This window comes from Crocodylus siamensis, chromosome 3 (genome assembly GCF_052110815.1).
Source record: "Crocodylus siamensis isolate JL-2025a chromosome 3, ASM5211081v1, whole genome shotgun sequence".
NCBI classification, from domain to species: Eukaryota; Metazoa; Chordata; order Crocodylia; family Crocodylidae; genus Crocodylus; species Crocodylus siamensis.
Window position 1 is genome coordinate 47,370,617 of NC_143397.1, and position 26,328 is coordinate 47,396,944.

The 26,328-nt window shown below is 49.6% G+C and overlaps 1 protein-coding gene and 1 long non-coding RNA gene across 7 annotated transcripts in view; one reads left to right on the top strand and one right to left on the bottom strand.

Annotated features, from left to right (window-relative positions):
- The first annotated feature begins 4,530 nt into the window (after nt 1-4,530).
- On the top strand, nt 4,531-20,313 carry LOC149868248 (uncharacterized). Its single transcript, XR_016441211.1, has 3 exons — nt 4,531-4,967; nt 17,617-17,727; nt 20,182-20,313. It is a non-coding gene; the product is annotated as an uncharacterized LOC149868248 (long non-coding RNA).
- A 1,031-nt stretch (nt 20,314-21,344) lies between these two features.
- The window catches only part of ARB2A (ARB2 cotranscriptional regulator A), a 408,135-nt gene continuing 403,151 nt past the window's right edge, over nt 21,345-26,328 (bottom strand). For all 6 annotated transcript variants that reach the window (XM_090038271.1, XM_090038274.1, XM_090038275.1 and 3 more), the window contains one exon: nt 21,345-24,598. In XM_090038271.1, coding sequence (XP_089894397.1) covers nt 24,456-24,598 — 143 coding nt within the window. In that variant the 3' untranslated portion in view covers nt 21,345-24,455. The remainder of the gene's footprint in view (nt 24,599-26,328) is intronic.

A 26,328-nucleotide genomic window follows, 5' to 3' on the forward strand; every position in this document is an offset into this window, starting at 1 on the left:
CTCCCTCAATCAGCTGGTGCTTACGTACAATATGCTGTTTGGAAACCACCTCTAGTTACACTTCTCCTGCCTTGTTGTCTTGCTTAGCCTCAGACTCCTTCCTTGACCCGACTGCTGCATTTCCTCCCCGTCTTTGCAGAGGAAGCGAGTGCTTTGCTGGTGTCCCCGCTTGGGTCAAATACAAGTTGGGGTAGGCTCTGCTGGCTGCAAAAACGACTCTGCCAGGGCCTGTCTGCGGCGCAGGTGTTTGCTTTTTCCCGGTGCAGTCACAGGGTGTGCTCATTAAAAAGTTTGTCAGCACTCAGATACTGTAAGGCACAGACTTGGGCAATGCACAAGTTTACTCATTGCAATATAGTGCCCTGGCCATACCTTCTGGCTTTCCACTGACTCGCTTGCTTCCTCCCACACCCCTATTAGGGTGTTGCCATTCAATCAAATCAATATTTGGAGTCCACCCCCTTTTCAATGGTAGCTTGAGCCACAGCTGATTTCTTGGTAGACTGTCAGGACAGACTCTCTGCCTACCCGCGGAGATCAAATAAACCTTGCTGGTGTTGCGGCGGGGAGGATTTCTTTCGTTCTTTCTTTCTTTCAAATAGATGGTTTTCGGGCCAAGGGAAAGGTGGGAGAGAATCGTGTCTGACCCTTTCCCTGTCTAGATTTCGGTCTCTGGCTCAGCTGACCTGGGAGGCCAGTTTTGGCAGTCCTGAGTCTGCCGCCGTTTAGCAGAGCAGAGAGGGTTTAGAAACATCTACAGGGGAGAAAAGGATGGCCCCGGCCCTCTGGCATCCCTCAAAATTAGCAGGGATTTGAAAGGCCTTGTAAGTGGCACTTTTTACTGCACACATCACACACTGAGAGGGCCGGGTTTAATAATGAGTCGCACAGGCAGGTTCGCCTATATGCAGAGATGCTCTTTTAGTGGGAGATAAATAATGGATATTATACAAAGGGTTTCCTCGGCCGCCTCCGGCTCCAGGTGATTTTACGTTACTGTAGAAGTAATAAAGGAAAAAGTAAACTCCACTTAAGTTATTGCAAAGGAGACTGACTCCAAACACCGAGCGAAAATACATTTCAGCAGACGGAAAGGGGCTTAATCCAACCCCCCTCTGCCTTATGAGAAAATTACCTGTGACATATGAAAGTCAGGCCTTCCCTTTCCCGCGAACACACCGAGCGCCTGAGAACTTTGGCTGCTTTGAAGTAGCTGTAAACTGTTGTAGATGTAGACACAAGCCTCAGTTATAAATCAAAAAGGGATCTCAGGAAGTTTCCCCCAAGGAACTGCTAGACTAGCAAGACTGCACATTCGCCTCCTGGTGGAACAGCCCTGCTGGAATGGCTGGCTGGCTGGCTGGCTGGCTAGATGGATAGATATTGTTTCACCAACTACACCACCAATGTTCAAGTGAAGAGGCATTCATAAACAATGTCCCCTAATGACATGTTACACGGTTATTACAGATCCTGGCGCTCTGCTTCCTCGGGTTTCATGGAACATTGTGATTATTCTGGAGGTTAGCTTTGAGCCTTGAAATAATGTTTTCACAGCCCCGATCCTTAAGCCTGTCTAATTGGGTGCTTTCTTTAGAAATCCTCCTCCTCCCCAACCCCAGCTTCTTTCCAGTGCCCTCCTCCCCATTTTGGAAACAGAATGACTGAAACAAGAAAATTAAGCAATACATTTTAAAAAAATGCCCAGCGGTCCCTTTCCTATTTCGCTTCGCTGCCATTGGCTTTGAAGTGGTTTTTACACCATCCGGGTCAGAGCGACCGGGGAGGAATATCACTGCAGCAGTTCAAGAGGGCTTGGTGGGAATATATATGCACACACATATGGAGCGGGTTGCTCTCCCCCACTGCCTGCCTGGTCGCCAGCACGTTGCTCTGCCACCTTGCAAACCTGCCGGGTTTCCCAGCATCAGTGACGTGGTGATTCCTCCTAACATGAGACGGTTTCACAGAGGGGAAGGGGGGGGGCGATTTGGGAACACAAGTGGAAACTCATAAAACTCTTGTTAAAGTGCTTGCTCAGGATCCATGGCGTCACCAGGTCTTTTACTTCGGAAGCCAAAGAGTTTTATTCCTAAATGAGTTAAAGAGCCATTTACCTCTGTCGTGTTCTATTCATCAAGCCACAAGTCGAGAGTCCCTAACATGAAACTATTTGTTTGCTTACACAACCAGCTGGGCGCAATTTCACGTCTGAGATATCTATCTGAAAGCGCCTCTCATTTATTATCCTTACTTGTCAGCGAATCCATTTTCCGACTCCCTTTTTTTCCTTCATTGAAGGATCTGGAGTAAAACGCTCCCCTAAATATCTCGGGCTCCCCCTCCGATCCCAGCCCCAACCGGCTGGAGAGCAAGGGGGAAAGTGTCGAGCTTTCACAAAGATAAGGTGACTTCAGTCTAACAGCCCTCCCTCCTCTCTCTGTCTCTGTCTGTCTGACTCTATCTCTGTCTCTGGGTGCCTGATGGATGACTGGAGTTAAAAAAAAAACAACAAACTGCAGGCATCTTCCTGCAGGACATTTTCTCTGGTGCAAGGTGTAACCACCTGTAAAACAAAATTACAGAGGACTGGCATAGAAAAGCCCCCGTCTCTTGCCTTGTCAGCTGCAAGTACAATAGCTTGCTCGGAGCTGCTGTAAGGTTGCACGGTGTAAAACGTATGACCTTGGTGACTGTGTCACCAATTATTATTTCTGGCCTGGTGATGGTTGTAACTCAAATCTAAATGCCTGTATGATTGGGGAAGCAGGGGAAGGCTCATCCCCCCCCCCCGCAACACACACACACACACACACACACACACACACACGGTTTCCATTGGAAACACAAAGACACAACGTGAAAGGTACCAGACCGGTTTATAAATGTAATTGCTACTAAAAGAGAACAATTAACAAAGAGGACAGTAGGAAACTGTATCTTTTTGAAACACTCTTACCCCAGTTTTGAAAAAATCAGGATAATGTGAGTAGTGTTTCAAAGCAGGACCGTCTGACTGACAAGAGAATCACTGTTAGTAATCTCAATGATGGCTGTATAATAGTGTATATACATCTCCTTATCTGCAGAGCCCTCCATCAAGCTTAAAACAATGGATCAAATCCAAAACTACAGAGTATAAAATAACCCCACCTGTGAAAAAAAAAAGAAAAAGAAAAGAAAAAAGGAGCAGGAAAGAGAAGTGGGGTGGGGGTGAGTACTTTCAGGGAGATCAGCCTGGTTGCTGTAAGCTATCCTATTGTGTTGATTTAGGAAGACATTTGCTGTATATAACGTTTAAGGCTGATAATATCATTGCCTGGCCAAATAAATAAAGCATTGGCCAAACCGTGGGGTCAGCTATCGATCCCTGGGCTGCGAGAGGAGGGAGAGACAGTGCATGAGAGAGAGAGTCAGAGGTTCAGGGTGTCTGCAAGGCAGACACAGAGATCCTGTGTGTGCAGGGGAGGGAGGCTGTGCGTGTCTCAGAGAGGGATATTCTGTGTGTGAGAATCAGACAAGGATATTCTATGCGAGTGTTTGAGAGCACACTCTGTGGGTGTAGGAGGGAGAGGGGGAGAGACCGTGTGTGTGTGTGAGAGAGAGAGAGTTTTCAGTCCGCTTTGCAAAGCCTCATTAGCATTCCCTCCCTGCCCATGGACCTGCACTGACAACTAACAGAGATATCCAGCTCACCACTAGGCCTCCTCTCCTTTTGTCTTCAAATCTCTAAGAGAAACAGATTTATACGTGGGCTTTGCGCAGTGAACCAACTTCCACTTGGTTCCAGAGGAGGCAAGATGTTAAAAAACAAATGAGCAAGGACCCTACCCACTGCGGTTTCCCAGTGGGTTGTGCAAACTTCTCTCCCTTCCCTGTAAAGCCCGTGCCCCTGCGTGTGCTATCGTGTCAGTGTGAAGAGCTGCACCAGTGATGGTGGAAGTGGTCTGCTACTTTTCCTTTGTCACCTGTAGCAAGAAGCTTTGGTGTGGTTACACATATGCGTATCGTGTGTGTGTGGGGGGGGCGGGGGGTTCGCTCTTACGTGCGATTTATGGGGCATATCAAACAGAGCTTCATTTTTTTCCCCCTACAGGGTGAAAACTACCGGTTGCTTTAAAAAAAAAGGAAAGAGAAAAAAAAAAGTCTCTACATCGGTGTTTGCTTTGTGTCTTTTCCCCTGCTTATTTCCCGATTAACGCTCCTCTCCAAACGGTGACAAAATTCTCCACAAAGAGCCAGAAAAAAAGAGGAATTGAGACTTTCATCTCTAGGCCAGAAAGCTCTTTAAACTTCCAGCGTTGAGCGCAAATCCATTTCTAACAAGGTTTCTGAGGACTAGAGTGCACACAACTTACTGCAAACTATACACTGCTGCCTGAAGTTATAAATTAAACTAGTCAGGTATTTTTTCCAGGGAGCGTACAAATTAGTCCATGTTGACAGATGTTTGTCACTTAGTAACTTCTTTCCAAGTTCCCCCCCCCTCCTCTAAGCCTTGTTTCGAGCTTGCTTTGTTGTTTTAAAATATGCATGTCTCTCAGGAATGCCAGTCACGAGTCCAAACTTTGTGTCCAACCTCCCACATGAAATGATCCTTTTATAGGGAACCCGATATGTCTCAATCTGCACTTCACTCAAAGCCTCTGCATATGGGGCATTGGTCCCTGCTCAAAAATAACAGCAGAAACGCCTTTCCACCCAAAAACCCCCCCCAAAAACAAAAACAAAAAAACCCACGAATGACTCTCAAAGAAGAAATATAACTCCCATAATTAAAGGAAGCAGCGGTCAGAGGGGAATGCAGCTTGGGGGGAAAAAAAGTAAGAGTTTTATTTCTCTTCTGATTGCACTTGGGCTGTCATTAACAGCAGGTTTATCAACACAAGGCTCTCACAGCACAGCCTGAAGACCAGAGGAGAAGGACGAGGCGAGATTAAGGAACTACAGGCCAACGGCGAGAAAGAGTAAGTGACCTCAGTGCAGAGAGGGAGACGGGGGGGAAGGGGCTTGCTGTGAATTTGCAGCCGAAGTTTTCTTGCGAGGGAGAACAGTGGCCCGAAGCTGGACCAGAGGGGCTGGGGGAGCCGGTCCCTGCCTGGGAAGGGCGGCAGGGAAAGCCCTGGCAGGGCGGGGGAGCGGGGCAGGAGAAGTGGCAGGGCTGAAGAAACGTCACGCCTGCAGGAGCCCGGGCGCTGGTCGCGCCGGCCCGGGGCCGGGGCCGGGGCCCTGCGAGGCGCTTCGCTCCGTGCGTGTGCGCGCGCTGCCGGCCTGATGCGCGTCCTGCGGGGCAACGCGGGGCTGGCAGGGCCGGAGCCCCCCGGACGAGCCGGGCAGCAGGCTCGGCGGGGACAACCCGCCGCCCCGGAGCGGAGAAGTAGTAAACAAAAACAACCCCCCCCCCCAAAAAAAAAAAAAAAGTCCAAGCAAAACTTCCCAAGTGATGGGAACCAGATGAGCCGCTTCTCCCGGTAACATCGACTCTCCTGCCCTGATGTGCCGTGACGTCACCAGCGCCTACCCTATCCTCTGCACTGCGAGAGGGAGGGAGAGGGGGAGCCTGCGAAGGGGCAGATCCTACCTCTCTATTTTCTTTTCTTTCTTTCCTCTTCCTCCCTCTCTCCTTCTCTCTCTTCTGGGACGAATTTCCACGAGGAGCCTGCCCAGCCCCGGCTTGCAGAGCCCCTGATTGATAGGACCCCTTTCCCTCCTTTCTCCCAGATCTACATATTCCAACATATGGAAAGCTTGCAGGCCCCGTGCACTTATAGAAGCTGATAATGCATTAGTTTTCAGCAATATTTACAGCACTGCTTTTAATACACACCAGATGGTTTGCGACTCTGCCACCACCGCCAGCTAGCTCCTCGATTTTACGCAGCGGCATTTTGTTACAATTACACTCCATGCTGAGACCAATTTTATTGGTGACCTATTTTTCATATTTGCGGCATTTTATGTTAAAAACCTCCTCCCTGGCCCCTTAGCAAAGGGCAGTGCTAAGGGGGGGGGAAAAAAAGAAAAAGGAGCAGTCACTGGAGCTTTTCGGTGGAGCCAGCGTTTGTAATATGTAATAATGAGCTGGTCCTGTGTGTGTGTATATATGCATGTGTGCCTATATAAATAATGCATATGCATATTTATTTATTGCTTTTGATCAATAACACTATATTTGTTAAACCTCCATTGACTGCATTTGCCTTCCTGATAGCAAACATTACAACACAATAAATATTGCATATGGTTAATTATTACGCCAGGGCTCCGTGCTTGGGTGTGTGTGTTTTTTCCCGCATGTGCTCCAGTCCTCGTACAACGCAGTACAAACAAGTCCGGGTTCGCAAAGATATTTTGGGAGTGGGAGGGGGAGGAAAAAGAAAACCCAGCTCTCTATGGGAATTCTCCGACTCAAACACTTTGAGCGAGAAACTGCATATAGTCATACATTCCTCCGCGCTAAACATCGGGCTGTTGAAGGGGAAAGAAAAAACCCACACACCTCTTGCCTGGAATACATCCCAGGGCATTTAAAACAGCGCACAATAAATGTTATCACGCTGGGGAGAAAGCTACAATGCGGATCGGATTTTAGCATGGGTTTTTAAACCTTATTTTACACAAAGTAAATAATCTCAAGGACACAACAGAGAGCCTGCTTTGCATAGAGCAGTATAAATAGCCAATTCACTCCAGTGCAGGTGTGTTCTTCCTACACAAATGCTTTTTCCACTTTTATAGTAACTCTTTAAATTTCTTTCTTTTTTTTTTTTTGCCTCTCCTGCTAAAATCACAGATGTTTATTTTATTGATATACCCTATACCTTGGCTATGCTGAGAATAGTCTGCCTCGACTAACAGTCATTTAGCAAATAATAGAGGCGTTCTGGATGCTTTCCAATGTTACACATGTACTTGGTCATAAAATGATACGTGAAAAAATTAACATCTGCTTGCCTAAAATAAAGTGTGCCAAGTAGCTTTTTATGAATGCTTTCCTCATTTTAAAAAGAACTATGTAGCGATAAACTGGCATCCATATGTATAGCATATTTATAATGGTTTTAGGATTTAAAGGTAGCTATTCATTGCATAAGCCATTTAGAAATGACGTTTTAAAAGCTACTTAACCTCAGACATCCTTGAATCTTAAAGAAGGATTCCAAACGATATTCTTTAAAGAGGAATTTGCTGTAATTTAATTGCATATCAAGGCGGAACTATGCGCGCGCCTCGCATGGTATGCTGTGTTTAATAGCATTCCCACTTCCATTTTATTTACCTCATTTCTCAACACGGATCCTATTCCCTTCAGCACACAAGACTGGGAAGTCGAGTTGAATGTGTTTCTTTTTCTCCTTCTTCTTTCTCCTCTTGCTTGCTTGCTCTTTACTTTCTTCCCCCCCCCCGTTTTAATTCCACCATTAGGAAATGAGGCATACCTTCGAATTATTTCATTAAGCTTTGCCCTTTTGGGGGGAAGAGGGTGGGAACTATAATCATTAGTGCCTTTTATTATTTCTACAATAAATGGCTAGATTCTTTGCTGAGTAAGCTGTCTGAATGTTTTGCAGATGTTCCACTTAGACCAAAACTGACCCTCCATTTCCTCCCAAATAAGTCTCCTAAACTCTCCCATCAGTGCATTTACTCCACTGCAAAGAAATGCCCGGCTTTGTGAGGCATGAAAGGTGAAACGCAGCTCTGTGTAGCACAGACCCCCGTTAGGAGTTGGTAGATGCGTGTGGGGAGTGTGTGTCGATACACGCAGCCCTGTATTACACCCTCGCGTGTGTCGCTTGGAAGAGCGTCTCCGCTGACACAGCTCCCTGGTCCAGATGTTGGGCTCTACTATAGCCATTGCACGAGGTGGGGTATCGCTTCTGCTCAGCTCCAGAGGGGAGCCCCTCTCCACCCGGAGGGGCTGGGGGCTGGTCCTGGTGGCTTGTCAGAGCATTCCCCTCCCTAGCTGTGGACAAGAGTTGATCAAACAGGCTCCTCCAGCTAGAAACTCACCCTTGGTAGTAGGCAGGGCAGCCCTGCCTGTCTGTTCGCCTCTGTGGCCTACTGTTGCCCTGGCTGGAGAGTGCCTGGTCGCCTGGTTCAAGAAGCCAAAGCTTCTTTGCAGTTCCTTGGCTGGAAAGACGTGGGTGTGGGGGCCAAGGGGTAGGGCCTCTGGGGTAGGAGGCTGCCTTATGGGTGTAGGGGACAGAGGTTAAAGAACTGGCCCCTTTCTGAGTGACAGGGCCTTTTCTCAAAGGCCAAACGGGGTTGGGGGGTGGGGGACCCGCTGCCCAAGTGAATAGGGGAATTTTCCAGGTTTCGCAGCTTTCCCCTTTATTTCTGGTTATTTCTTTTTAATGAATCTGGGTGGTGACTGGCAGAGCCCGCAAGGGTTTTCGGAGTGGGGGGAGAGGGGGGGGGAGAGAGAGAGAGAGAGAGAGAGAGAGAGAGAGAGAGAGAGAAGTAAAGTCCATTTGCTTAGAGAAAAAAAAATCCTGCCTGGGTTGGTAAAATCATTAAAATCTGTTAAGTGACATGGAGTTGGGATTTATGTGGCCGCACCGGACAGAAAGTGGACACGGCCAGCAGGGGTAGTCACGCTTGGAGACAGGGGGTCTTTATTGAGAGATGGTGTATTTCTGGGGGAAGAAAGGGAATATCTTACAAAGCTCTCCCTCTCCTCCTGATAACAAAACCTGTCACATCTTCACTTCTGCCTCGCAAAGAGCGAGTGTCCGCATTTGAACATCTCTAAAGTGATTATTAGATGCCTCTGTGAGAAATCAGTTCGGGAGAGCGAGCCCAGAGCACACAAAAAAGGACAGATTGGCCAACACTGCGCGCTCCTCTAATTTTACCTCCTAAATGGCCCCCTAATATCCCCCCAATCGCACTGTTATTAAAGGACCTTTCGTTAATAAGAACAAGCCCTGCTTTAAAATAAAATAAAAAAGATTTGCACTTTAAAAAAAGAAAGCCAAACCATGGGTTTTTTAAAAGTATTATTATTATTATTGTGCCTCCTCCTGATAAGATGTGAGAACTTCTTTTTAGAGAGAGAGAGAGTGAAATGAAGGACACAAAGACAGTATATCAGTGAAAAGGAGAAAGTGCCCCTTTAATGAGAACTAAAGAAAACCAAAACGTAGATGAAGTGTACCGTAAAGGCTGCTTCAAAGTACATCGTAATTCCCCTGAGTTCTGCCATCACATAGATTTGGTAATTGGGAGTTTACTGCGCGGAGGTGAGGCAGCATGGTATAGCTAACCCTATATTTTTTTCTTTCAGTAATTATAGATACATTTCCAGACAATCTTTGCAAAGAGCCAGGAAAGATATCAGAGCTCACGTGCATTGAAGGACGAGCTTGTCATAAAGGGGGGGGAGGAAAGTCTACCTGCACATTCAAAATTAAACTGATCTCCCCCCCCACACCCACACTTTTTATAATTATACTCCTGGCTCCAGATGTATTTTAACAGAGCTGTGTGTGCACTGCCATCCGCCAATGCATGCTGATGCCTTTATTGGTATTTGCTTCTGTGCCTAGGTTTCATTTTGTATTTCTTTCCTGACCTTAGCTTTTCTGGATTACAAAAAGTCTCCACAAGTAACAGAGCAATAAATCCAAACAAAAATAAGACAGATTTCCTCATCGATGTGTAATAAAGTTAAAGGACATTGTTTTGTCAGACAAGCGCTAAGTAGAAAATAAATCTTTGGGTCTGGGGAAACAAAACGGAGTGCTGTTGGCATGTGTGTAAATTTACTTTTAAAAGCAATAAATCAATGTTAAATTAAACAGCTGGGGTCCCCATCGCCGAGAAGGTTTTCATGTTTAAGGAAACCTTGACTGGGAAACGTGCGATTTAATAAGACACCAAAGAAGTTAAACCTTGATTTCAATTCCGCCTCTCCTTGCTCTCTGTGTGTGGGTTGCATCTGAACTTCAGGAACTGCTGTGAACTTGTGAGACAGACAGACAGACGGGGATAGGCAGGGACTGGCACCCACCGGCTCACTTTTGCTCTGCTCCCCACCCCATCTCACACGTGCCCACTGGGTCCCTTGCTCTGTCACAGCCCCGTGGTCCAGGAGGCATCGGGGATTCTCCTTGCATGTATTGCGTTAGGGTTAAATATTGTAACCTGTCGAAAGAGTTTGGTACTGTCATTATCTACATCCTAATGCCATCATTTCTGCATCGTGACAGATCCATGGCATTAGAGGTGCACCAAAAATAAAAATGCCTCTGAGACACACACATACACACACATATGTATGTATGTATGTGTGTGTGTGTGTGTATCTATATACATAAGTATATGTATAAGTACATGTATGTATGCGTATGTATATAAATCTATGTGTGTGTGTATATCTCTCTCTCTCTAGATATAGATACACATTTAACAAGAAAGCCCATTTTAAGAGCAGTCAGAAGCCAGTTAGGAATGATGCATGATCCCACCGTCTGCAGCTGAAGTGTTGCAGAGCTGATTTTCCTAAATGCACGTGCGATTTATTTCTCCTTAAAAAAAAAAGAAAGAAAGAAAAAGAAACTAGCACAAAACCCGGTAACATTTTCGCGCTCTGATGTAGCCCAGCGTGAATCAATAAGTTATTAAAAAGCCAAAGCAACACAAGCAATAATGCAGAACAGCAAATGGCAGTGGGTCCGTGGCAAGCAAATACGTGCGTGATTTAGGATTTTTTTTTTTTTTTTTGAAGCTGCGAAGTCAAATTTGAAAAGGAGTTGACAATAAAGATGCTTGAATGCCTAGGTGTGTAGTTGTGTTAGTTATTTGCCTCCAAACACACGGAAGGCGATGGAGCCGGAGAATGTGTAATGACTCTTGTTTCTTGTGAAAAAAAGCTTCTCAGAGCAGCCACAATTGCCACAAATCGTTGGTGTCTTTGTTTAATTTTGCAGAAATAATGTAAAGGCGGCTGAAGAGTTTTCCATTTTTTTTTTTTTTTTTTTTGCTTCCTGGAGAGCCTCAGAAGTTTCCAAAATAAAAGGTCACCTTAGTAAGGCAGCCAGGAAGACAGAGATTTAATAGCCTCTGCCTTTGTTTCCCTCTCCTTGAAAGGAAGAGATAAAGACACTAGAAACTTGCGGGGTGGGGTGCGTGTAGTTGGTATTATTATTATTATTTTAAACTGAGGACATTTTTATCCAAGTTTCTCCCGCAAGACCATTCAAACCAGCGCAGTTTGTCCTTGCTTTCCACTGGCTTCCCCATAGCCCCAGCGGCTCGCCCCGGCTGGGAGGCTGAGGCAGGCGGGGGTCTCAGCCCGGGAGGAAGATGGATTTATTTGCTGTGCAGGAAGATGTTTTTTGGTGCACCCCTTGTCCCTCCTCCACTTGGAGGCGAGGAAGCCGGCAGGTGAATAATAGCTGGCAGCCAGGTGCAGGCTGCCCCCCGCCTCCACGGGCGAGTGCGTGTGCACTTCAGCCAGGACTTGCACGAGGAAAGCCGGGGCCAGGGAGGACGGCGCAAGGGCAGCGCAGGAGCCGGGCGCGGGGCTGCGGGCCGCCCGCTCCGCGCTCCCGCTCGCCGCTCCGGGCTCCGCCGGCTGCGGCGTTTGTTGGCTAGATGGCGCTCTGCGCCTCGGCAGCGGCGGCTCGGCTCGGCTCGGCTCCCCGCCGCGTCCCGGCTCCTCCAGCCCCGCCAGGACCAGCCTCAGCTCCCGGGACCCCCCCCCCCCCCCCCCCCCCCCCCCCCCCCCCCCGAGCGCCTGGAAGTGCAAAGCTCGGCTCGGAGCCGCACAGGGCACCGGCGGTGCCCATCCACTGCATCCACCCAGGGCAGGTTCAGCCCCTGCAACCGCACACGCGATCCCTGCGCAGCCCGATCTCCCTGGCTTGGCAGAGCTTGCAAGTTGTTTGCAAGGGGGGCAAATCTGTCCCGCGGGTCTGGCTTCAGCGGGGGCAGCAGGAGCGCGCCAGCCGCCGCGGGAGGGGACATTGCCGGGGCCGGGACATCAGAAATAGGGGGCTGCTGGTATTGGGGGTTTTTTGGGGGGGTGGTTCTAGGATTTAAATAGCTACAGTGCGATATGTAAGGCCACCCCCACCCCATCCTAGTGTCGGAGCAGTAGTGCAGTGGGGATCTGTGTCCCAAATGTGCTTGGATTCTCCTCCGAGTCCAGAGAAGTTCATGGGCACTGTGGGTTTCTTGCTAGAAGAGGATCCCTCCTCCCAGCCCTCCACCACACACACGCACGCACACACACACACACACACACACACCCTGCAAACTTATGGTAGCAGCCAAAGTTAGCAAAGGACGAGCTCTGGGTTTTATCAGCGGGCTGCGGGGCTATTGCTGGGGGGGGGGGGGCGTTGGTTCAATTTGGCTTTCTAGCCTCCACCCTAAGGTCTTAAGGAAAGTGGTCTGGGTGTGCGGGGGGGCAGTGGAAGATCAGGCAGGTCCTTCTCAGCTGCTAGGCTGGAGAGGGTTTGCTCCACACCTTGGCACCCTCTTTTGCCATTTGGTCTAGGCTGGCCGGCCTGCTGGGGCAAGGCGCCTGGGCTGGAGGGCTGGGCTGCCCCGGCGGCGGGTGTCTCCCTGCCTCTCTGGGTGTTAGGCTGTAACTAGGAGGCGCTGAAAACCTGAGGCGGAAAATTTACAACTTGCTCAGCTCCAAGCCGCACACCCCCCGAAACCTGCTACTGCGGCAAACATATGTTGTGGATTAAGTGCAGCAAACGGCTCGCCCGGCTGCAAGCTGATCATGAAAAGTTAAATGCGACAGTTTGGCTGTGGGGAGAGCTCTGCTTCCTGGACCCAGCCGGCAAGGCTCAGCGAGCGGAGCCGAGCTGGGTGCCCGCGCCGCGGAGCTCAGCGCTCCGGGGCGCGCAGGCATCAGGCCGGGCCCCGCCCTGCCCCGCCCCGGAGCGGTGCCTGCGCGCCCGAGGACCGAGAGCGCGGAGTCATTCGATCCGGGGGAGAGGATGCAGGAAGAGCAGGCGGATCTCTGGGAGGGAAGCGCACTTCCTAACGGGGCATTTCCCCTGGGGTTGCAACTCAGCAGCTCTTCTAAACGCCTTCCCACTTGTAGCCCAGGCTCTGATACATCCCAGATTACTTGGGCTGGGGGAGGGGGCAGGGAGTGGGCGTCCGCACTTTCTTCCAGGAAATTCCTCTGCACCATGTCCCGCAGACACCCACATTAGGAGTCGGTTGTGGCTTCTGCAACCGAGCTCAGGATCTGGCCCTTTATTAACACGGATTGTATTGGACTGACTGCCCTTGACCATCAAGGTAAACTACATTATCCTCCAAGACTACCCCGACAGGCAGGGAGCTTTCATCAGGCATATTACCTGAGGACTTAAGTTGCTTTCCTTCCAAACACGCCTGGAAATGAATGAGGGATTATTGATTCCGTGGAAATAAAATATATATGTGTGCGCGCGGGGGTGTGTATGAGGTACACCCCCGCCCACACACACAGAGACACTTCGCTTTCACTAACTAGTCAGTCTATACAGGACGTGGACAAATGCCCCCCAAAAGAGGAGACAAGTCATTTGAAACGACTTCGAAGGGTTACAGGACGTGGGGAAGAGACAGTGGGAAGCACTGTACAGCGGTGTCCCGGGCATAAGGAAGAAAGAAAGAAAAAACCAGCCCAAAAGCAAACAAAGGGGACATGGTTGTTTTTACTGCAGGGTGGCAGCGTGGTAGACGCCCACAGCTATTCCCAGGGAGGTTAAATCATTTCCAGCTAGCTTTTTCCCGTCCCGAGTTATATCGGGGGCGATCGCCCCGTTGTACCCGGTTTAAAACTCAGATCCCAAGAACCCGTGCTGCGAAATGCAGAGAAACCCCGGGCTGTGCCGGGCTGGCCAGGAGCGACTCGCGCCGGGCAGGGAGGGCGCCAGTGCCCCGGGCTGGCACGCTCGGGGGAGCTGGGGAAATTGTGCGGACGCGGGGCGGAATAAACACCCGAGAAAAAGTTCAAGCAAATCAACACATCTCCCGTGCGCGAGTTGCGCCCTCCCTTTAACGAAACCCGCTTGGTTTCTGTTTCCCTGCCAAGATACAACCCAGCTACTTCGCTTTTCTTGCACCGAGTCACTTCAGGGGAGTAGGAAATAAGCAATCGTCGTGTTCCCCCCCCACCCCCACACCCGTCCAAAGCCACTCTCGTAGCACGAGATGCAAGGAAATACTGAAAAGTTTCCTTTTTCAAAGCCTTTGGGGAAGAGCTGCCCCAGTCCCTGCCAGCCCACCCCTGCAGTTTGGGGCTGGGGGGTGAGGGGAGGAATGGCTATTCCTCTGATCTTGAGTATTCAACAGGTTCCCTTTCTACCAGCGCAAACTTCAGCCCACTGAGCCCGCTTGGCAGCCCAGCCCGGACCGCAGAGATAAGGGACTCCTCTAAGGATAAGGGACCTCAGAGATAAGGGACTTATTTTAGACACTTGGTTACAGTGAGAGGATGGCAGGTGTGGTTTTTTTTGTCTTTAAAAAAACACATAAAGGAAATCAAACGGGAAGCTCCCAAAGAACAAGGAGTGAGGATCCCAAGCAGCCAGGTTCTCGTCTGAGACCCTCCGGGAAGCCATCCACAGCCACGCAGCTCTTGCGGGGATCTTGGGCAAACGGATTCCCTGGCCGCTTGGCCCTGGGCCACGCCTGGGCTGGGAAACCGGGCTCTTGCAACGCACCCCTTGGACAGGGCAAGTCCCATCAAACTCCCAGCAAAACTCTTGCTACAGGGCTGCCCCCACGCCCTGCAAGCCCCCTGCGCCAGCCCCCACCCCGCTCCGGCAGGGAGGTCTTCAGTTGCAAGGCATGTGGCTTGGTTTGTCTGTCTGTCCGCCCAATAACGACCTCCAGCCAGTCCTCCCCCCTGCTGGGGCAGGTTCGCGTGTGAAGGGATGTCAGAGTCTTGTGAGCAACAACCGGTCCCTGCTTGTGCCGCGCTGTGTGCTACCTCGGGCTGATCAGAGAAGCAGGGATTGACACTAAAAGTGGGAAGCTGAGTGAAACATTTTAATAAGCAATGAGCACCTCGCTGCCTTTAAACAGCGAACACGGAGCTAGCTTGACTTACAAGCTGAAAGGCTCTAGGTATTTTGCTAAAACGACAGTGAAAAGATCAAACAGAGAGAGAGAGAGAGAAGGAGAGAGTCTGTCTCAGCCCCTGAACAGAAAAAAAAAGGAAGGGGAAGCTGGGAAAGTGCTGGGTAAAGTCGCCACGACCCGAGCAGAGATCTGTGCGGGTAGAAATGGAGGCAGAAGAAGGGGGATTCCGCCAAGTCCTGCCCTTCCAGTGTGTGTGTGTGTGTGTGTGTGTGTGCGCGCGTGTATGTGTGTGTTGGGGGGGGGGAGCTGTCAAGTAAGTTGCTGTCAGGCTCCTTAGCCTGGCTGGGCTCCGGCTCGCGGGGGAGCCTCCTCCCCAGGGGCTATAATTAACAAGCTGCCTGGACTCAGCAGAGCTCATCAAAGAGCCCTAGCCCCGGGCGAGCGCCCCCGCACCAGGCCAGGTGTCCCTGCCGGCTGCCTCCTGGGGAAAGTTTCCGCTCCTCGGACTCGCCTCGAGGGAGCCGTGCGGAGGGCCGGAGCACGGGGAAGGAGGCGATCCCACTGGCGGGGGCAGTTCAAGAGGGAGGGGAAGACACGGCTGGAAGTTTGCCCGAGAAAGTTCCTAGGTGAGCGCGCAAGCAGGATCAGGCGGGAGAGGGGGGGCGCCGGCAGCGCGGGGGAGCCGCGAGGGGCGGCTCCCTCAGGGGCTGCACGAGGTGATCGCGCGAGCAGGCACCGACGTGGGCCAGGAGCGGAGCGGGCGCTGCAGCCAGGAGCGGAGCGGGCGGGGCAGCCGGGCGGGAGCCGCGCGGCGCGGCGCGGCGCGGGCCGGGCCGGGCCGGCTCAGGGCTGCGCGCTGTCCATGGTGCTGAGGAGCGAGCGCTCAGCCCGGCGCTTCGCCTCCCTCCCTCGCTCGGCCGGGCGGGAGCGGGCGCGGGCGCGGGAGCTGGCGCGGGCGCGGGGCGGGCGCGGCCCGGCTCCGGGCCCCCTGCGCGCCCGGCGCTTCGCAAGTGCTCGCTTGCGATTCATCATGCCCCGCACCCGCTCCCCAGCGGGGCTGGCCAGGCACAGCAAAGGGCTGAGAAACTTCCTAAAGCTTTGGAGCAAAGCTTTGCAGTGAGCGCAGGGCATCCACCCACGTCCCTGCTTGCAGCCACGGAACAAAGAGCCACTGCAGGGAAGGGTTAAGCAACAACGACAAAAACCCGAGTCCCGTTCACCAGGTCACTTGCTAGAAACAAGTCTCCAAGTTTTCAGGCTCAGACCTGCTCTGTAAGGATCCACGGGGCAAGGGGCGGGGGGCTTTACATTTGCAAAGCACCTGGACACGATCAGTCTTAGGAGGCAGCTAGTGGTTTGATTATTGCGCTTGTCGATTCGTTTACATTCACTTCCTTAATGAGGCGATTGTGAGCTGGGCTCATAGAGAGACTGGGAAAACAGGGACAGTAATGAAACAGCGAGCAATACCCAAGCATAGGGACGTGCGACTACTACTACTACTACCACTATCATTATTGGCGGCTATATTACTATTATTACTATTCTGTAGCAACAGTATTTTAAATCAACACTGATTTGGTAGGAAGGGCATTTCAAACAACCCTTGCGGTGCATTTCAGAGAGCAAACAAGGTGAGACTTGACCAAACCGAGCTACAGAGGATGGCTCGAGCTCCACTGAATAAACCCGGCAAGTCCCTCCTGCCTGGGAAGCCTAGGAAAAGTTAGATTGGTAAAAAAGGGAACAGGACTCGGGACCAGCTGGCAAAGCACTCAGAGCCTGGCACAGCTCGCCTGGGAGTTGCTATCGCCCACCAGATCAGTATTTGCAAGCGCCCTGTAGTGGTAATGGGCTTTTCTCTCCAAAGTGTGTACAAGCAAAGCAGTGGCATAGCCGTGGTGAGGGAGCTATTTTTAGACCTGGCCCTTCCCAGGGATCCCATCCAGGGCTTTACCAAAGGGGGAAAGCAATATTTCATCCTTAGGTAAGTTATGATTATCAAGCGAAGGTGTGGAGGTGTCGTGTGTGTGTGTATGTGGGGTGGACGGGGGGGGATAGTTAGCTAACTGCTGTGCCAAAGATAGCAGCTTGAGAGGAATACTTTGCAGGTAGACTTGGAGATAAGTACGTGGCCAGACAGCCCGGGATGAGATGGAGCTTAGAGAGGGATGAAAACATCAAAAGAAGAGACCCCCCCTCCAGGCCCCTGGACTGAAGGGTCAGTCCTGGCCTCTGCAGGGGATAGCGGAAAAGCCCTGATTCTGCCAGGCTTCACATGACAGTCTGGGGAGTCCCCTCTATCTACCTGCGCTAGCTGTAATCAGCTCGGGCACCTGCAAGTGGAAAAGAGTGGCTCCCTGCTTAATGTTACTGGTAAACACTGGCTGGCAGGTAATCGATCCGATCAATTTCCCCAGGAAGTTTTGCGAAGGGATCTAAGACGCAGCCTCGCCGGGCGCAGCTGCCCCAGCCTCCCGCCCGGCGCTGGCTTGCCCACTCGGTTCTGGGAGAGGGTTTACCTAGCTCGCCCGCCTCACTCATCCGCCTTTCATGGTATTTGTGTTACAGAAGCCCTTTGAAGTAGTTCCGCCACGAGAAGGCTCGGCTCCTTCCACTCAGAGTGCAACAGCTCTTGATGGGAGCGGAGAGGCAGGTTATTTTTCCCAGGCTGAGAAGCAGGTGAGAGTGCTGGTGCTCCGGGCTGCGTGTTCACAAAAAGCGTTTGAAAGTCCCTCTTGCTTCAAACCACTTTGCGACAGCGCTGTCAGGAGCCAGGGACGGGGGTCCTTAAGCTGAGGCTTCTCGTTCGGATTTAGTGGCAATCATGGGACGCTCTTGATCAGAAAGCCCCTGTACCAGAGCTGCGCAACTTTTCAGAGCAGCTCCCATCTGCTCTTCTAACATGATCCTGCCTGGATCGTCCCTCTCGGGCGCATTTCCAGGGAAATATTACGAGGAATGTTACCAGAAATGCGCAGGTATCTTTAAAAAGAAAGAAAGGGGGAGAGAGAGAGATCCCTTTAAAAGCGCATTTTCTATCCAATAGCTAGCGGAGCCCAAGCGCATAGTATGAAACCAAAACCACAATCGCTACAGCAGGGCCACAACACGTAGTCACTATTACTCCGGCCTTATACACGCATTTAAACCTTATTTGTGCTCTTTTTAAACCTCCTTAACAACCAAGATTCGCAGGCTGTCTGCAGGTCTGAACGATGCTCCGGGACTTGGACTGTGCAGATTTCTTTTTTTTAAATGAAATCAAAATAATAGCCGTTTTTTTCTAACTGCATTTGCATTTTTGGCCTTTTTTTTCCTTATCAGTTTTTACTGGGGGTGTGCGTTCATCACTAACCCCATTCTTCTTCCTAACAATGCATTTTTATCAAGTTCGAAATCCATAGTGAGCCATAACTGGAGCATGCGGTTATTGTGCAGCTGATGGCCCAGAACAAATCCTGTTGCACAGAAAAAAATCATTTTGTGCATATCTATGTCATATCTATGGCATAAATATGAGAATTATGTGCGTGTGCGCGCCGGCACACAGAGTGCGGGTGGGAGAAAACACATAAGGAATAAAAGCCTGCTGAACATGTAAAATCAAACCCATCAGTTACTATTCACTTGAGGAGTCTCCAGATTGTCTGAATTTCCCCATTTTTTGTTACTGAAGCCACAAAGTTGAGTTACAGTACTTAAACCGGGGAAATTTAGCAATGCGTTAAACCTGGCTGTCTAACCCCACTTTGAAGTAATGCTGGTGGGTCTAAAATCCAGATCTACGTGTTAATCTCTAGTTTTGCCTTCAAACGGAATTCAGTGACAAAGAGCTTGGAAAGATTTTGCATCTATTTAAGAGGCACAAAATCTTTAATTTTCTGAGGAGTAAAAACTCCCCAAGAAACTTCATATAGCTTCTTAGGTTTTGCTTAGCATACGTGATAAAACATTGATTGTCGCAGTTTGGTGACCCATGAAATTTGGGGGTTAGTTTTCTCTTCAGACCAGAGCATATAATTATGCAAATAAAGAGCTGTCACTGATCTAGTGAAATACTCACAAGCACATGCAATCCCAAATGGAACAGAAAAGTGAAAATGTGTGGCATTGCGATGGTACCACGACAAATGCCATCTCCTGCAAAGTTTCTCGAGAAGTTCATCTCTTCACGCTTTGTCGACTATTTCAACTTAATTTACAACATACTCTATAACAAATGCTATATATATGTGTGTTTCAGATGCATGCCAGTATGAAATGTACACTGCATAGTTCTTGGAAGGCTATTTTAATTTTGGTAGCTAGAAAACATAGTGCATTGCAGGAGGATCTTGGCTATCTATGGCAGCTTCCATTTGTAGGTTTGAGGGCAGTTCTTAGAGAGACCAAAGCAGGGATCGTCTGGAAGCTCCACGTTTCCCTTAATCAAGACCAAGGGGATAAATCTAAACTGCTGGCTAGATCCAAGGTGCTGAGTAGCCGATAAAGAGCGGTAGCTCCATCCACACCAGTGCTGCATTTCATACGAAAAGTTTGCCCCCCCCCCCAACTTTAAATGCTCGCGCAGAGCCAGCTGGATTGTGTGACCAGGCACATCGCACTTCGGGGCACTGGGTAATAGCAGGGCCTCTTTCTCCTTCCCAGTACAGCCATGCTAAATTTCCCCATCGGATGTAAGATCTGGGGGAGAAGTGGGGACCTCAGCCTTCTGATACTCCTAGATCCAGGGCTCAGTTGTGACAAAATAATAAGCCCCCTTCGCATCCAACCCTGCTCTTACATCAGTTTGGCATTTGGGTCTCCCGGTCCCAAAGTTACCAGTCCTCAGTCTGTCTAATAATGTCAGATGTCATGGAGCTTCCCAGTGATGAAATCTGAGAAGGCTCATGTCGGACCTCTGACTGCTAAAGACATCACTACATGAAAGATCAGTGGTGTGAAACTTTAAAAACATCGATCCAAATGAATCAATTAAATCAACATTCATCCCTCCTAAGTGCGGTTTAAGACTATCATTGTTACCTTTTTACACTACACAGATTTGGAGATAAACGCTGGAATGCTTTGATGGTTTCATCTCGCCTAGAAACACTGTTAATCGACTTTGTGTTATTTTTCCCCTTTCAACAGCTTACCTCCCCGCGTACATTCTTCACATACAGGACTGTCCAAGACTGCTTCTTCCAATCTAACACTGGATAACAAAGCTGATTCTGTAGCGAGGAGGGGGTGAAGCTTTGTTAGGTGTTGATTAAAACTCTTTTTTTCCCCAGCCTCAAACTGATCTTTTTTTTTTTGAGAGAGAGAGAGAGATTAATGGAATATCAGTTAAAAGGAAGAGGAACAATTCAAGAGACTCCCACTTAGTCACTTTAGTACGAGGAAGGCAGAAATCCGCATTCAAATGGAGAGAGGCTGAGGGGTGGTGGGGCTGAAATACACTTTGGTGGCCTAACAGGTCTCTTTCAGCTTCCTCCCCGTTTCCACGATGGGAAAAATTTCACTAGATGCAATGGGTGGATCCAGGCGGCTTCACCTACTGCAAAGCCCAGGTGTGCGGTATAACACAAAAAAGCCAAGCCACGGGAACTGGCACCATTAACGGGAATCCCTTTAGCTGGGCCGTGGGAGCAAAGGCAGGTGAACAGGCTTGTGCCCTCCCAGAAATCGTGAGCCTCCAACTCGTGGGGCTGCTTTCTTACCGAGAAAGCAGAGAGGAACTTCCCCTCTCCAAGATCTCTGTTGACTCCGGGGTCCAGGCGGCTTTGATACAATAATAAGACATTAATTAGCCTCTGATTATTCGTCCCCTATTCCCATATATCCTTTACTGTAAGGATCAAGCCAAACAAAGCACGAAGGGAATGAAGGGTTTTTGTTTGTTTGTTTGTTTTTTTACACACTGACTCGTTTTAGGGATGGGGGAGGAGAGAAGCGCATTGCTTTGCCGTTTATTAGTTGCTAATACATTTGCCAACTTGCAGATTGCTCCGGGGGGTGGGGGGGGAAGGATCACCCACTTCCATTAGTAAAAAAACAATCTCATCCGAGAGAGGCTGTTATTTATGCAAACTCTCTTTGCGTAGTGATAGGTAAAGCGAGTTCAGAGCAGGCAAGGGGGGCTGGTGCTCGGCCATACACCGTTATAGACAGAGTCAGAGTTTCAGCCGCTCGACTCAGCCTCTGGGTTCCCTTGGTGCGCCGCCCCGCTCGGGGGACGTGTCTGGCCCCTCTGGGCACACAGCCCCATGCCAGGGAGTCTCTGGGGAAAGAACCACCACGGCACTTCAGAAGAGAGAGAAAAAAAAGCATCTTTATTTTTGTTCTAAGTGTAACCAGAAATATACAGTCCATAAGAACTCCCTGTGCTTTGCAGCTCTTTACAGAAGCAATAAAACAAGCCGGGCCAGGGCACCAGAAAGGGACTTGAAAAAGGGCAAATCTTACCGTACAAATCTTTTTATTTTTTTTTACAGTGCTTTTTTTTTTTTTTCGTGAAAACATAAAAAAATAGATCGATCTGGTGATATTTGGCACCTTGGCGACCCCCGACGCGCGCCCGGAGCGGAAAGCGCGTCAGTTGCAGGACCTCTCCCGCCCGCCCCGCACCCCCTTCCCCAAGCACAGAGCTCAAAAGTGACATGCAAAGCCAGCGATGCAAACCCGTGTGGAGGGGACACAGCACAGACATCGGGGCGGGTGGACAGGAGGCCGGGACCGCCAGCTCCTTGGCGAGGAGGGAAGGGAGCAGCATTACAGCTCCGCGACCGCCCCCCGGCTCAACAGGTGGAGGAGCCTGGGCAGTCGCAGGCGGGGAAGCTCTGGAGCCCGCGGGGCGCCCTCCTCCCCCAGCTGAGCTCTGCCCCAGGGATCACATGTGTGAAGGGCCACCGAGAAGAGGGAGAGATGAGGACCCAGGCAGGCAGGGGTGGGGAGGAGCCGGCAGAGCGCTCGGGAGCAACTTGACAGTGATGGACTCTCGTTACAAGCAAAGGTTGGGGGGGGGAAGAGGTGCTGAGGACTGCAGGTCCCCGGCCGGGGCTGGTGCATGTCCTCGGCGTGTCCCAGCCGCCTGGGCAGGGGACCAGGGCGCGAGGAAAATGGAAAGACCCGCAAGGATCTCTCCTGCTACCGCGCAGGGCTCGGGCGCGGGCGCGGCGGCCGCTGCGGTTGCTCCGGCCAAAACGCACCCAAACCAACAGTGACCACTTCAAACAAACAAACAAAAAAAAAGAGAGAGAAGAAAAGTAAACCCACTTTGTATTGTGACAGCAACCCCCTCCCCCCCGGGCTGGATTCCTCCCTGCAGCTCTGCAATGGGGAAGATTACATTGGAAAGGGGTCAATATTACAAACCCATGTGGCAGATGCTGACTTCCCTGGGCTTGAAGACACCCGGCAGTGGGGTGAAGTACCGTTTTGATTTTGGTCTCCTCTCGCCTCCTGCTCTAACAGCATCAGAGGCGAGGCAGCCACGGGCACTGAAGAAAAGATCACTTCAATTTAGCATCATCAAAACTCTAAGAACTAATTAGTGTCCTTGCACGCCAGACACGGTATCAGGCACGTATTGTTGCTTATCAGACATTAGCAGTTAAAAGTTGCTGACATCAGCTCCTATTACTAAAAACACTTCCCTCTGAGGTCTGGAATTTCAATGATTTTCTGAGGATTTCAGTGCTGTGGAACTGGCGGTGCACTTTAGGATGAGCATATAAGGCAGGAACTTTCTTCTTCCTCTTCATTTTTTTTTTTCCTTGCAAACACTTGAAGGGATACCAGACGGATTTTAGGCCTGGCTGCATTTAAAAGCGGGAGAATTACAGGAGAACGAGGCATTACAAACCTTTAAAAAATCCGAATATAAAAACTGAAGCGTCTCTAAATTAAAAATAATCAGCAGAAATCATTAACTCGTGACTTGTTGGGGTTTTTTTTGGTTTTTTTGCTATCCGGTTTCACAGTGTGGTCCAGACCGTTGCTGAATTGGCAACATAATAATAATAATAATAATAATAATAAAAAGCCACTGGCATTTTAAGGTAGGACTTTCATAAGCGAGTGGAGATCTACAAAGAAGGCCACTGATCCAGGAGAAGAAACAATGTATACAGCGGGACTTTCCCAGACATTTGGGCCAACGGGGCTTTTCTGATCAGCGGCACAGGAAGAAAGTCGTTACCGCTTGGTCCCAGAGAAGGAAAAGGTGACTGCGGGGAAAGTGTCTTATGGTTCAAAATGTCAAAATCGTGTCTCTCACTAATTCACACGCTGCTTTGTCAAAATAAAAATTAAAAAAAAAAAATCAATCTAGCAACAGAGTTCTGCAAGCCAATTTTAAAATGCAGGTTTTTACTCCATGTTACAACTGCTCCTAAATCAAGCAGCACAGTTTGCCATTGCAAACGGATCGGGGGTTGCAAACTCCCTCTGCAAATGGGCACGTTAACAGCCCCGAGCCCAAGACTTGAGCAGAAACAGCATCGGAAGGGACTGCTTTGAAAGTAGTCCTTCTCTTTTGTAACGTGCAGATTTATTGGCAACCTGATTTTAAATTCAGAGACGTTCCTCCACTGAAATAGCTGTTCATTAATTTGATATTTCATAGGAGCTACTTTACGCAGAGTCTCTCCCCTGGTGTCAGAAGGAGAAGGGGAAAAAAGAGACTGTTAGAGGTACAGAGAACAATGTATCTTTAAATTCCAGCGGCTACTTCATCATCTTTGTGCTGTGTTTTCCCCCCTCTTTTTTCATTTCAATCGAGTCACTGTGGCTTTAAAAATAAACCCTATAAAAGCACAAACAAGAACATTAGATTGTTAAAAACGTGTCTTTAGCCTTTTAAAAAGGCTACAGACTATTTTTTGGGGGGGAGGGAGGAAAGAGGAAAAGAATGGGAGGGGGGGGAAATCTGCCTGGATAAATCATTTAAAAGCAATCATTATTGGTTGGGGGGGGTGTTTCTGTTTTTTTTTTTCTCTTTAACGCATAAAGCCCCAAGTTTGCTCCTGTCCAAATCATCATAAAAAATAAGTAGTGACCCCCTGGAAGGAAGCAGCCAAAATCCTACAGGCGATAGGACCACGAAGAAGCTGTTAAACTCTGGCATCAGCTCGGTGCAGGGCTATGTCAGGGCAATTAGAGCTGCACCATGCTGCACTGTGCAGTACTGCTGTCATCCTTAATCTGCGCACTGATGGGCAGCACGAAATCCAAGCTACAGCCCACAGGAAGCACAACCAGTGAACCCATATTGCTTTGACAGTTGCACTCATCTAGAAATAATGCAAAACGCTATTTAGATGTATACATCACGACCCTGTGCTCTAGGAAGAAAACAATCTAATGAGGGGCTGGGAGACTGCTTGCAGAAGACAAGCCGGCGACGAGATGCCTCTCGCCTCTTAAAACTCTTCGTATCTGATTCTGTTGGAGCGCCGGGTCGGGGCCGGCTTCACCGAGCTGGTCTTGGCCTCTATTGCTTCACTGAAGAACTTGAAAATGGATGGGAAACTCTTCCAGGACGTGAGCTCGTGCCTCTCCGTACCTGCAAGACACAAAGAGCAGTTTCATTCACTGGGGGCAGTTGTGTGCCCAGCTGGTCCAGGGTTCAGCCCAGCACGGGGAAGGTGAGCCCTTAGCAGACAGCACTGGCACTGCTGATGCCAGCATCAAATGCCACCATTCAGAAGCCCCGTGGTGGTCATAGCTTGGGAGGGTGGGGTGGGGGGCAGGTTCTCAGCTGAAGTCCAGGAGGGACATGTAGTTACAATGTGCAACTAAAATGTAACTGCCATTGAGTTACACATCTACTAAATCAGTGTTTCTTAACCCGTGGGATGCCACGGTCATGTAGGTGGGACTTCAACTCAGTGCCCATTTGGAAAAAAATCAGCTGTTTGCACTTCAAACAGATGAATCAGCCGATATCTCAGACAATGCAATTTTGTGGGGTTTTGTTTTTATCCTGGTGGGGACCAGGGTTTTTGGGCAAAATGGTTGGGGGGACATAAGGTGCAAAAGGTTGACAACTGCTGTACTAAATGATACTAAATCAACAGCAGAGCAGGCAGACAAAGGTACCAGGCACCTGGTGCACTTGCAATTTTTCTACTTATTGCTTTTCTCCTCAGAGCAGCCCCTGGCAAGAAAGGCCAGGCCAAGAAGCCCAGGCTGGGGTCACTAAACCCCTGCCATTCCACTCATGCCTTTGGCCAAGTAACCTTTCCCCAGCCACTTGAGTGATTCACTTCATCCCCCGGTTGTTAGGAACTTCTGGTTTGTCACAGAGCCTCCACAGCCCAGGGAATGTCTTGATGCCATTTCCTTGCTCTACAGCAGTGCTTTTTCAACCAGTGGGCCACCACACACCAAGTGGGCTGCAAAATGCTCCCTGGTGTGCTGCAAGGATTTTGGAATAACAAGAAGAAAGTTCTCCAGCCATGAATGAATAAGCCGCCTGGATAAGATACTCGCAGAAGACTTATGTACATGTTGTCTGTGGGGGAGAGGGAGAGAACCAGCCAAGCGGAAGGACATTCATCTACTGAGCATGTGCTGGCTCTGGGGGATGCGCAGTTCGCAAGGCTCTGAACATCTGCGCCATGGAATTTTGCTGCGACAATGAGCTACAATGAGCACATAAGTATGGGGATGAGGCAAGCCTTAACAGGTGTGCCGCAGACATTTTTTGTTAATGTAAGTGTGCCTTGGGCTGGAAAAGGCTGGGAAATGCGGCTTTTCAATAGCAGCGGTTTTCAACTTTTTTGTATTTGCAGGCCCCTAAAATATTTTGAACGGAGGTGCAGAGCCCTTTGGAGATTTTGAATGGAGGTGTGGACCCCTTTGAATTGGAAGTGTGGGTATTCACATACTTTTGACTGATCATAGTCCTCCTTGGTGAACCCCCAGGGGCCTGCAGACCACAGGCTGAAAACCACAGCTCTATAGAGATTAGAGGTGACTCTTGTAAATTCCCAGAAACTCTGTGTAGTGGGGAGAGGGATGAAGTTCAGCTAACAGTGACCATTTGATGTCCTCTCAGCATCACTGAAAACAAAAACATGCTGTTGACTGACAGCTGTATGTCCCTGGACAGTTTCCTTAAAGCAGCTTTATCCATTAGGTCTAACTTTAAAAAAAAATCATATTTAGGTTTTAGGTGAGGAGTAATAGTTTCCACTCCACTGTCTCTCACTTATCTTTTGGCATGCATTTAAAGAGGCAGTCAACTATATGGCTTTAAAAACAGATAATACATCACCTTAACCAATCCCT